General features: G+C 47.8%; 1 protein-coding gene across 2 annotated transcripts; it reads left to right on the forward strand.

Annotated features, from left to right (window-relative positions):
- Positions 1 to 717: 717 nt before the first annotated feature.
- LOC134936259 (uncharacterized) lies at positions 718 to 12,241 on the forward strand. Of its 2 annotated transcripts, none has more exons than XM_063931266.1 (2): positions 718 to 816; positions 10,002 to 12,241. In XM_063931266.1, exon 2 carries the CDS (start codon positions 10,029 to 10,031, stop codon positions 11,604 to 11,606), a length of 1,578 nt encoding a protein of 525 aa, XP_063787336.1. In that variant the 5' UTR covers positions 718 to 816; positions 10,002 to 10,028; the 3' UTR covers positions 11,607 to 12,241. The 2 variants fall into 2 exon arrangements, with proteins under 2 accessions (XP_063787336.1, XP_063787335.1); XM_063931265.1 differs by lacking the exon at positions 718 to 816 and adding an exon at positions 823 to 930.
- The last annotated feature ends 256 nt before the right edge of the window (positions 12,242 to 12,497 follow it).

Below are 12,497 nucleotides of genomic sequence, written 5' to 3' on the forward strand. Positions count from 1 at the left end.
ATCCCTAGTGTGATGTAATGTGAATAAGGGGCACTACATACCCTCCAACTGTACCTTTTCAATAGGTATAGTACCTTTTTTTTATGGTCTGTACCTATTTTTGGCTCTCCAAACTTCCATTGAAAGTATAGGAAAAGGGGCGTGGCCACGCCCCCCTTACCCGTGACCACGCCCCCTTTTCTAGTTTGCACCGATTTTTCTGTGTAAAATGTTGGAGGGCATGGCACTACTGTGAAGAATAATGAATATAAGGTAAAGTGGTACTACTGTGTGATGTAACGTGAATAAAGTTGAACTACTGTGTGGCATAATTTGAATTGGGGGTACTATTGTGCGGTTATGCCTTTTTGGGCTGTGTGATGAATGTGTGCAATGTTCCTATTTAAAATATAAGGGGTAGGAGCACCAAAATGAGGCCTGTTATGGGTGATGGTGCTGGGAAAGGGGTGCAGGGTCAGAGGCAGAACTAGCTGCGGTGATACAGACCAGCCAAAATCTTGCCTAGGCCATCATATTGGTTAAGGCCAGCTCTGCTCCTGTACAGCAGCTAATCACCCACATTCCCCCTATACAGCAGCTTATCACCCACATTCCCCCTATACAGCAGCTTATTACCGATATGCCCTCTATACAGCAGGTTATTATATTCCCCACAAGTACTGTAGCTTCTTCCCTCTCAGTCTCTCCCATTGCAGCCAGTCAGCGACTCATCACAATTCACTACCCAGCTGCAGCAGGAGCCGGGGACTGCGCGTCACATGACCTGTGTGTAACATGAGCGGTCACATGACCCGCGAGTCAGAGTGACGTCAGAGGGTGAGTCAGGGATGGGACGGGAAGTGGTCGCTATGTGATAACGTCGTGGTGTGTCGGGTAAAGTTCCGGTAGTCGGTATCAGCAGCCGGTCCCCGCCTGGGGACATAGAGTCAGGTAACTGCGTGTGGAGGAGAGGCCTGCCATTGCGCTTCCTCTCTGTGTCCGGAGCAGCCATTGTACTAGCGCTTACCCTGCTGTAGCACTACAATACCCAGCATGCCCTACCCACATCACCCAGGGAGCCAGTGCTTTCAATAAAAACAAAAACAAAGCAAACACTGTTTTGCAAGGGCATGCTGGGACTGGTGGTCCTCCAGCAGCCATATATCTCTTGGCATACCAAACTATCACTTTAAACTGGAACACACATGAATTATACAGGTCCAGTGGCTGATTACAACCAGCTGAAATGCAGACTGGAAGTCAGCCAGCCACAGAACCTGTGTAATTCATAAATGTTTGTGTTTGGTAAGCCTAATATCTGCCCCACATTGCGCCGCTCTGGCTTCCTCAGGGACGGGGCAGCATCCGCCTGGCAGGATTTTGCCACGATCACTAGACCTGTGCGGGTTGGTCAGGCACTTGTGTGGCCAGATTGGGCATAAGAGGGAATATTCCGCCCGTCTATGGCAGGTTACAGTATTGTAGATGCTTTGCTGGATAGTTTGGTATTATAGCTGTAATATATACACGGGTAAAGTACTGCTCTTATGACTTATGCTGTATAACATGATTGCTTACAGGGCTGACCCCAGCCATTCTTGTGCCCTCTGAAAGACCTCTTCTTCCGAATGTCCATAAACAATAAGTTTCGTCCTGTCTTTACATTTATAAATTCCTGTTACGAGAAGACTGCACAGTTGTCCTTGAGTACCAGGGCGATAATGGTGCCCTGTGCCGTCCCTGGCACATGTGACATCATGATGAGGGAGCAGGCCCACTAGGCCAAGAACAAGCTAAGTGCCCAGAGCAACCTAAGGATGTGCCAGTCAACTCTGCAGCAGCTCTCTAGTCTGCAGGGTTAGTTCCATGCATGCTGCAAGCCAAATATATGTACTACCCCCTAAGCCAGGCATGTCCAAAGTCCGGCCCGGGGGGTAATTGCGGCCCGTGCTCACATTTCCACCGTCCCGCATCCTCTGTGCAGCCGGAAGCTATTTAAAGATCTGAATTCCGCCCTGTTCATTTGTGTGCGCCCTGCTTGTTTATTACTGATCGCTGCACCCCACCGCGCTGACACTCAGCCCCGCAGCCCGCTGTCTCTCAGGCACCCTGCCGCACTGACACACTCTGCCCGTTGCTGTCAGCTGCGCTACACGTGACTGACAGCTATCTTAACCTCCTCTGCGTGCAGACTATAGGCTGGTCTACTGATGATCTGGTGAGACAGGAGGGGTGGGGTTGCCTCTCCCGCCTAGACAAACCCAGCCCTCCTGTGGGTATGAAACTATAAAAGGAGATACCAGGGAGGGTCATCACGGTGGTCATCTTTACTGCAGCTCCGCAACAGTGTGCGGTGATCAGCGGTCTCGATAAGTTCAGTGCTTCACCCCCTCATAAGTGTCCTGGGCTAAAGCATTTTCACTTGTAAGTAGTTTTCCAGTGCAATGTTTGCAGAGTCAGTTGTTAGCAGTCTAGTGGTGCCAGAATAAGCTATATATAATGCCTGGTTTGCCTTTAACTTTAATCTGTCCGCACACAATCCACTCCATAATAAAAAATTTTGTGTGAAGGATTTTTTTTTTTTTTTTTTTAGCATAACTGGGTTACCAGATTAAAGTAAAATGTGTCACAAGGCATTTTATATACCATGAATGGGCTGCTAGATTAAAATAAATGTCTACCAAGGTGTGTTATGCTACGGGAATGGGGGGGGGGGGGGGGGGGGTGGAGTCTTGGGTTTAATGTCAGGCTGAAGGGTCGGCCCCCACACATTTTCTCTGACGTCCTAGTGGATGCTGGGAACTCCGTAAGGACCATGGGGTTTAGCGGCTCCGCAGGAGACTGGGCACTCTAAAAGAAAGATTAGGTACTATCTGGTGTGCACTGGCTCCTCCCACTATGACCCTCCTCCAGACCTCAGTTAGATTTCTGTGCCCGGCCGAGCTGGATGCACACTAGGGGCTCTCCTGAGCTCCTAGAAAGAAAGTTTATTTTAGGTTTTTTATTTTACAGTGAGACCTGCTGGCAACAGGCTCACTGCATCGAGGGACTAAGGGGAGAAGAAGCGAACCTACCTGCTTGCAGCTAGCTTGGGCTTCTTAGGCTACTGGACACCATTAGCTCCAGAGGGATCGACCGCATGGAACTGGCCTTGGTGTTCGTTCCCGGAGCCGCACCGCCGTCCCCCTTACAGAGCCAGAAGCAAGAAGAGGTCCGGAAAATCGGCGGCAGAAGACATCAGTCTTCACCAAGGTAGCGCACAGCACTGCAGCTGTGCGCCATTGCTCCTCATGCACACTTCACACTCCGGTCACTGAGGGTGCAGGGCGCTGGGGGGGGCGCCCTGAGCAGCAATAAAAACACCTTGGCTGGCAAATATATCACAATATATAGCCCCAGAGGCTATATATGTGATAATTACCCCTGCCAGAATCCATAAAAAAAGCGGGAGAAAAGTCAGCGAAAAAGGGGCGGAGCTATCTCCCTCAGCACACTGGCACCATTTTCTCTTCACAGTGCAGCTGGAAGACAGCTCCCCAGGCTCTCCCCTGTAGTTTGCAGGCTCAAAGGGTTAAAAAGAGAGGGGGGGGCGCACTAAATTTAGGCGCAATATTGTATATACAAGCAGCTATTGGGAAAAATTCACTCAATATAGTGTTAATCCCTAAATTATATAGCGCTCTGGTGTGTGCTGGCATACTCTCTCTCTGTCTCCCCAAAGGGCTGTGTGGGGTCCTGTCCTCAGTCAAGAGCATTCCCTGTGTGTGTGCGGTGTGTCGGTACGGCTGTGTCGACACGTTTGATGAGGAGGCTTATGTGATGGCAGAGCAGATGCCGATAAATGTGATGTCGCCCCCTGTGGGGCCGACACCAGAGTGGATGGATAGGTGGAAGGTATAAACCGACAGTGTCAACTCCTTACATAAAAGGCTGGATGACGTAACAGCTATGGGACAGCCGGCTTCTCAGCCCGCGCCTGCCCAGGCGTCTCAAAGGCCATCAGGGGCTCAAAAACGCCCGCTCCCTCAGATGGCAGACACAGATGTCGACACGGAGTCTGACTCCAGTGTCGACGAGGTTGAGACATATACACAATCCACTAGGAACATCCGTTACATGATCCCGGCAATAAAAAATGTGTAACACATTTCTGACATTAACCCAAGTACCACTAAAAAAGGGTTTTATGTTTGGGGAGAAAAAGCAGGCAGTGTTTTGTTCCCCCATCAAATGAGTGAATGAAGTGTGAAAAAGCGTGGGTTCCCCCGATAAGAAACTGGTAATTTCTAAAAAGTTACTGATGGCGTACCCTTTCCCGCCAGAGGATAAGTTACGCTGGGAGATATCCCCTAGGGTGGATAAGGCGCTCACACGTTTGTCAAAAAAGGTGGCACTGCCGTCTTAGGATACGGCCACTTTGAAGGTACCTGCTGATAAAAAGCAGGAGGCTATCCTGAAGTCTGTATTTACACACTCAGGTACTAGACTGAGACCTGCAGATAGTGCTGCTGCAGCGTGGTCTGTAACCCTGTCAAAACAGGGATACTATTTTGCGAACATAAGACGTCATCTTATATATGAGGGATGCACAGAGGGATATTTTGCCGGCTGGCATCCAGAATTAATGCAATGTCCATTCTGTCAGGAGGGTATTAGAGACCCGACACTGGACAGGTGATGCTGACTTTAAAAGGCACATAGGGCCTTATAAGGGTGAGGAATTGTTTGGGGATGGTCTCTGGGACCTCGTATCCACAGCAACAGCTGGGAAGAAAAAATTTTACCTCAGGTTTCCTCACAGCCTAAGAAAGCACTGTATTATCAGGTACAGTCCTTTCGGCTTCAGAAAAGCAAGCGGGTCAAAGGCGCTTCCTTTCTGCACAGAGACGAGGGAAGAGGGAAAAAGCTGCACCAGTCAGCCAGTTCCCAGAATCAAAATTCTTCCCCCGCTTCCTCTGAGTCCACCGCATGACGCGGGGGCTCCACAGGCGTAGCCAGGTACGTTGGGGGGCCGCCTCAAAAATTTCAGCGATCAGTGGGCTCGCTCACAGGTGGATCCCTGGATCCTTCAAGTAGTATCTCAGGGGTACAAGCTGGAATTCGAGGCGTCTCCCCCCCGCCGTTTCCTCAAATCTGCCTTGCCGACAACTCCCTCAGGCAGGGAGGCTGTGCTAGAGGCAATTCACAAGCTGTATTCCCAGCAGGTGATAGTCAAGGTGCCCCTACGTCAACAAGGACGGGGTTACTATTCCACACTGTTTGTGGTACCGAAACCGTACGGTTCGGTGAGACCCATTTTAAATTTGAAATCCTTGAACACATACATAAAAAAATTCAAGTTCAAGATGGAATCGCTCAGGGCGGTTATTGCAAGCCTGGAGGAGGGGGATTACATGGTATCCCTGGACATCAAGGATGCTTACCTACATGTCCCCATTTACCATCCTCACCAGGAGTACCTCAGATTTGTGGTACAGGATTGCCATTACCAATTCCAAACACTGCCGTTTGGACTGTTCACGGCACCGAGGGTCTTTACCAAGGTAATGGCAGAAATGATGATACTCCTTCGAAAAAAAGGGAGTTTTAATTATCCCGTACTTGGACGATCTCCTTATAAAGGCGAGGTCCAAGGAGCAGTTGTTGGTCGGAGTAGCACTATCTCGGGAAGTGCTACAACAGCACGGATGGTTCCTACCACACGCCTACTGTTCCTGGGGATGGTTCTGGACACAGAACAGAAAAAAGTGTTTCTCCCGCAGGAGAAAGCCAAGGAGCTGTCATCTCTAGTCAGAGACCTCCTGAAACCAAAACAGGTATCGGTGCATCACTGCACACGAGTCCTGGGAAAAATGGTAGCTTCTTACGAAGCAAAATTCCATTCGGCAGGTTCCATGCAAGAACCTTTCAGAGGGACCTCTTGGACAAGTGGTCGGGATCGCATCTTCAGATGCATCGGCTGTTAACCCTGTCTCCAAGGACCAGGGTATCTCTACTGTGGTGGCTGCAGAGTGCTCATCTTCAAGAGGGCCGCAGATTCGGCATACAGGACTGGGTCCTGGTAACCACGGATGCCAGCCTTCGAGGCTGGGGGGCAGTCACACAGGGAAGAAATTTCCAAGGACTTTGGTCAAGTCAGGAGTCGTCCCTACACATAAATATTCTGGAACTGAGGGCCATTTACAATGCCCTAAGTCTGGCAAGGCCTCTGCTTCAAAACCAGCCGGTACTGATCCAATCAGACAACATCACGGCAGTCGCCCATGTAAACCGACAGGGCGGCACAAGAAGCAGGATGGCGATGGCAGAAGCCACAAGGATTCTCCGATGGGCGGAAAATCACGTCTTAGCACTGTCAGCAGTGTTCATTCCGGGAGTGGACAACTGGGAAGCAGACTTCCTCAGCAGACACGACCTACACCCGGGAGAGTGGGGACTTCATCCAGAAGTCTTCCAACTGTTGGTAAACCGTTGGGAAAGGCCACAAGTGGACATGATGGCATCCCGCCTAAACAAAAAACTAGATATTGCGCCAGGTCAAGGGACCCTCAGGCAATAGCTGTGGACGCTCTAGTGACACCGTGGGTGTACCAGTCGGTTTATGTATTCCCTCCTCTGCCTCTCATACCAAAGGTACTGAGAATAATAAGAAAACGAGGAGTAAGAACGATACTCGTGGTTCCGGATGGGCCAAGAAGAGCTTGGTACCCAGAACTTCAAGAAATTATATCAGAGGACCCATGGCCTCTACCGCTCAGACAGGATCTGCTACAGCAGGGGCCCTGTCTGTTCCAAGACTTACCGCGGCTGCGTTTGACGGCATGGCGGTTGAATTCCGGATCCTAAAGGAAAAGGGCATTCCGGAGGAAGTAATTCCTACGCTGATAAAAGCCAGGAAAGAAGTAACCGCAAACCATTATCACCGTATTTGGCGAAAATATGTTGCGTGGTGTGAGGCCAGGAAGGCCCCAACAGAGGAATTTCAGCTGGGTCGTTTTCTGCACTTCCTACAGTCAGGAGTGACTATGGGCCTAAACTTGGGTTCCATTAAGGTCCAGATTTCGGCTCTGTCTATTTTCTTCCAGAAAGAACTGGCTTCACTGCCTGGAGTTCAGACATTTGTAAAGGGAGTGCTACATATTCAGCCCCCTTTTGTGCCTCCTGTGGCACCTTGGGATCTCAACGTGGTGTTGAGTTTCTTAAAATCACATTGGTTTGAGCCACTTAAAACTGTGGATTTGAAATATCTCACGTGGAAAGTGGTCATGTTATTGGCCTTGGCTTCGGCCAGGCGTGTGTCAGAATTGGCGGCTTTGTCGTGTAAAAGCCCTTATCTGATTTTCCATATGGATAGGGCAGAATTGAGGACTCGTCCCCAGTTTCTCCCTAAGGTGGTATCAGCTTTTCACTTGAACCAACCTATTGTAGTGCCTGCGGCTACTAGGGACTTGGAAGATTCCAAGTTACTGGACGTAGTCAGGGCCTTAAAAATTTATATTTCCAGGACGGCTGGAGTCAGGAAAACTGACTCGCTTTTTATCCTGTAGGCACCCAACAAAATAGGTGCTCCTGCTTCTAAGCAGACTATTGCTCGCTGAATTTGTAGCACAATTCAGCTGTAGCATTCTGCGGCTGGATTGCCGCATCCTAAATCAGTAAAAGCCCATTCCACGAGGAAAGTGGGCTCATCTTGGGCAGCTGCCCGAGGGGTCTCGGCTTTACAACTTTGCCGAGCTGCAACTTGGTCAGGGGCAAATACGTTTGCTAAATTCTACAAATTTGATACCCTGGCTGAGGAGGTCCTTGAGCTCTCTCATTCGGTGCTGCAGAGTCATCCGCACTCTCCCGCCCGTTTGGGAGCTTTGGTATAATCCCCATGGTCCTTACGGAGTTCCCAGCATCCACTAGGACGTCAGAGAAAATAAGATTTTACTCACCGGTAAATCTATTTCTCGTAGTCCGTAGTGGATGCTGGGCGCCCATCCCAAGTGCGGATTGTCTGCAATACTTGTATGTAGTTATTGCCTAACTAAGGGTTATTGTTGAGCCATCTGTTGAGAGGCTCAGTTATATTTCATACTGTTAACTGGGTATAGTATCACGAGTTATACGGTGTGATTGGTGTGGCTGGTATGAGTCTTACCCGGGATTCAAAATCCTTCCTTATTGTGTCAGCTCTTCCGGGCACAGTATCCTAACTGAGGTCTGGAGGAGGGTCATAGTGGGAGGAGCCAGTGCACACCAGATAGTACCTAATCTTTCTTTTAGAGTGCCCAGTCTCCTGCGGAGCCGCTAATCCCCATGGTCCTTACGGAGTTCCCAGCATCCACTACGGACTACGAGAAATAGATTTACTGGTGAGTAAAATCTTATTTTCACCTCACGAAATCTGGCCCTCTTTGCAAAAAGTTTGGACACCCCTGCCCTAGGCTGGGTTGCGGCACCGCTTGCACAGCCATAGTGATGGCCTTGATCCGCGGACTCCCAGCTTCATCTGTTTTCACTTTAACAAATTAAATACAGAATTTACCTAAAGAATAAACTCTGAAAACTGTAGCCTCTAACTATGATACACGATTTCAGAGTGGCTGTGTATGAACACCTGTTAACAAGGGCACCCGTAACCATAAAAAAGAATATGTGCCCATCGTGTGACATGAGCTTCCCTCAGCTACTGATTGCTAATAGAACTAAGGCCCAAATGTATTATTTCTTAAAAAGTGATAGGGTGGAGACGGATAAAGTACCAGCCAATCAGCTTCCTAATTGCCATGTAACAGGCTGTGTTTGAAAAATGACAGGAGCTGATTGGCCAATCACTTATCTCTCTTTATCCATCTCCACTTTATCGCTTTATAAGGCTTAATACATTTGGGCCTAAATGTAGTAAAACACTGGTAGGTGTCCCCTTTTCCTGGAGGCCTTTAGGTGCTTTAGTGGTCTAAAGTATAACAAGCAAAAAGGTGATTCTGATGTACAGTATTCAGCTGTAAAAAAATATGGACTGCTTTGAAAAAAAAGAGGGAACTAATTGATTTAATGTCCTTTTACTGCCAATGTTGGACTTTGGCGTACTTCTAATACAGTCACTTTAAGAGGAAGCACACTGTCATTGCTCTGTGTTACTGTGCTCTTCCTCCTGAAGGGACTGTACAAAGAGATACTACAGAGGACTGGCCTCTTTTATACGATTGATGCTCAGTGACATGGGGCAGGAACAAAATATTGGGGTCAATTTAATTCACCGGCAGTTGAATAGCACTGGGAATTAGCTTCCGGTCCTATTCAATTCAGCTCAAGTTAAGTCGGCGAAGGCCCGTTCTCCCGGACTTAACAGGTTGATTTGTCGGGAGAACGGGCATTCTCTGGCTTAACTCCCCGCCACGATGCTGATTCCCGACAGAATCAACCTTGCGCCGGCCGCAATTTTGTTGGATTTCTTCTCTCATCCCCCGAGGGTGAGAGAAGAATTCCCGACAATTGAGTATCACTTGGCGCTGTATTGAATAGCGCCGGGAGCTAACCCCCGGCGCTATTCAACTGTCGGTGAATTGAATCGACCCCATTGAGTCCTTCACAAACTTTTTTTCTTGAGATGTGTAGTTTTACATATATTTTTATTAATGCTGCAGGATGTGATTTTATTGGACCACATTACTCATACAGTGTAGTCAACCTGTTTCCTGCAGCCAGTAGAGGCAGCATAGCCTGGTTGTACCAATGTTAATAGTACAGCCTATCAATTTACAAAGAAATAGTGGCATCACCAAGTCACTGTTTGTGCCAAAGTGATATTACTAGTTCCTAATGATTTGTCTTACTGTAATGCCAGCCAAAGACAGGCGGAGCGATGACAGGCTTGATAACGATCCAAACAGTTTTCCAAACGTTTTCAGGCTGCGATCGATTATCTTTCTTATCCATACATCGAGCGATGATTGTTCAGAACAGTCGTTCAGCTTTAGATACTGATGTAATGTGAAAAGGTAAAAACTAAATAAACCAATGTGTTTTATTTACAGACGGATTGTCCGTAACCACCAGCAATCATGCCTCGGTCCATGGTGTACAAGACGAAATACACAGCTCTGACCAACCAGGAGGTTTTAGCTCTACTGCAAAACCCGAGGGATGAAATGATCTCTACATTGCCAGCCCTCAGTCCCAAACACGGCGATATCTACCTGTACTCCTACAAAGGAAGGCCAGACGCCAAAAAAGACTGGAGAGCAGACCAGATTCGATGGGCGCACATGGGGGTTCACTCCCTTCCTAAAAAAGATCCCAAAATCGTTAAAACGTATCACCAGAAAATACTCTGCGGGAAGCGGGAAAAGTTCTTCCGCTACGGATACGAAAGCACGGACAAAAGAATTGGCCTGGTCGTCGTGCATTACTTGGGTTCAGACCGGGAAAGAGAAGGAGTGCATGATACACTGCAGAGTTTCCCGCAGTGTAGCGATGATCGCACCTTACCAACGTCGCTGGAGAATGTGGATGAACGGTTCGTCAATGACCCAGGAGTCAGCTGCAGAGAGGAGCCTGTAGACATGTCAGATTTCCTCGTCAACATGCAACTCCCTGAAAGCGTCGGCCAGCTTGCCCATAAACTGAGCAGCGAAAAGGCCAAAAGCAAATTGATGCGTGACGATATTTATGGGGTGTATGAACTGCGCTTTGCCCTCGATAACTTCATACGCAATTTTACTCTCCTGCCAGAACTGATCATCGTCGTTTCTCTTCCGAAAATTGTAGATTTATATAATGAGGTCTGCAGCATCAACCAGCATCAGCTGCTCTCCTACGACACAACGTTCACAATTGGAGATTATTACGTGTCCCCAATTGTTTTCAAATGTCCATGGTTTAAAGGGCAGCCATCCATTCCTCTCGCTGCTATGATTTATGATAACGGATCGGCTGAGGTCCACAAAACCTTTTTCAATATTCTGAATGACCTCACAGTTAACTTTAACAACGCTGACATTCGACTTGTGACCAGCCGGGAGGGTGCAATCGCAAATGCCCTCGACAGCGTTGTCCCAGAAATTACACATGTCCTCCGGTGGGATCATATTTTGAAGGAAGTGGAAAGTTGGGTGTCGGGTCATAAATCTAGGGCTGATAAGATGGATTACGTATCCCATGTCCGCCACCTTTTAGAGTCTGACTCTGAAAGTCTCTTCCACAAGCTTTACGAAGGCTACAGACAAGAATGGAGCGAGCCCTTTGTCTTGTATTTCGACGAGAACATTAAATCTGACCTCGTGTATAAGAGTGGCCGATGGTTACTAAACGAACTGAGGATCTATACCCCGGGCAGCGGGGTGGTCACAAATGTATCTGACAGCATGAATATTGTTCTGAAGAAGCTAACGGCATGGAAGGAAGTGAATCTGGAACAGATGGTCCTTGCGCTGTATTTCTTGCAGACGTTTTACCTGAAGGAAGTCCTTAGAGGGCGATGTGGTACAGGAAACTACCACTTGAGGAAACCATATGAACATCTGGCAATGGATAGCGCAGATATTGCCTTCACCAATGACTATTTCTACCTGCCACCAGATGACATCATTGCTTTCCTAGAGAACAAATCCTGGACTCAAAAACAAAACGTAGATGGTTGAACAAAGAGACAGCAGTTTGTAAAGCACAGACGGACTTGGTAGAAATGTTCTAGTTAGGTGATATAAGGCCATTTTCATGCGTAGATTTGCCTAGCATGTGTTTGACGCTGGCAAAACTGCATTTGATTGGACCCAATGTGGACCTGAACCTTACAATCAGAAGCCACCCTAGGATGGGTCCAGGGACAAAAGGTTTCTGCTCTCCCTCCTGCCAAGTGCAGGTCCTTAGGGGAAGTATCCTACTAAAGTACTACCCTGTTGTGGGGTTGTCCGGAGGTGAACAACCCCCTTACAGCGGACCTGTCATCTGCTCACTTTGTTAGCAGACATTCTATATTCATGAGACAGTAGCCAAGGACTCAGGTACTGGCTATCCTTTATTTAAGCTATGGGTCCGCTTTAAGACAGGAAAGAGGAGCTAAATGTTATATTACTGCAGTGACTGCAGTACTGCAAACCCACATTTATTAATACAGCCTTATGTTTAATGGGGCACTATCATTCGAATAAAAATAGTGTTTTGTTTTTGTTTTTTTTAAACTAAACATGTTTTTGTATATAAAATATATAAGGTAGTGTCCTGTATTTATACAAAATAAAAAATGTTTTCATTTATTGATTAGGAAAGCACAGCAGCCAGGTCTCACTTTATGGTATCTCATTTCCTGTGTATCCATGGTTATCCGTTCAGATGGTAGACACTCATTAGGTCGACCACTATTGGTCGACATGGACAAATGGTCGACACCTTTTTTGGAACTTTTTCATACTTTACGATCCACCTGGACTACGATTGGGAACGGTAACCTGTACCGAGCGCATTTCAATGTCGACCAATAGTGGTCGACCTAATGTGTCGACCTTAACATTGTCGACCATTCATACCGGAAC

This window comes from Pseudophryne corroboree, chromosome 6, assembly GCF_028390025.1.
Source record: "Pseudophryne corroboree isolate aPseCor3 chromosome 6, aPseCor3.hap2, whole genome shotgun sequence".
Lineage (NCBI taxonomy): Eukaryota > Metazoa > Chordata > Amphibia > Anura > Myobatrachidae > Pseudophryne > Pseudophryne corroboree.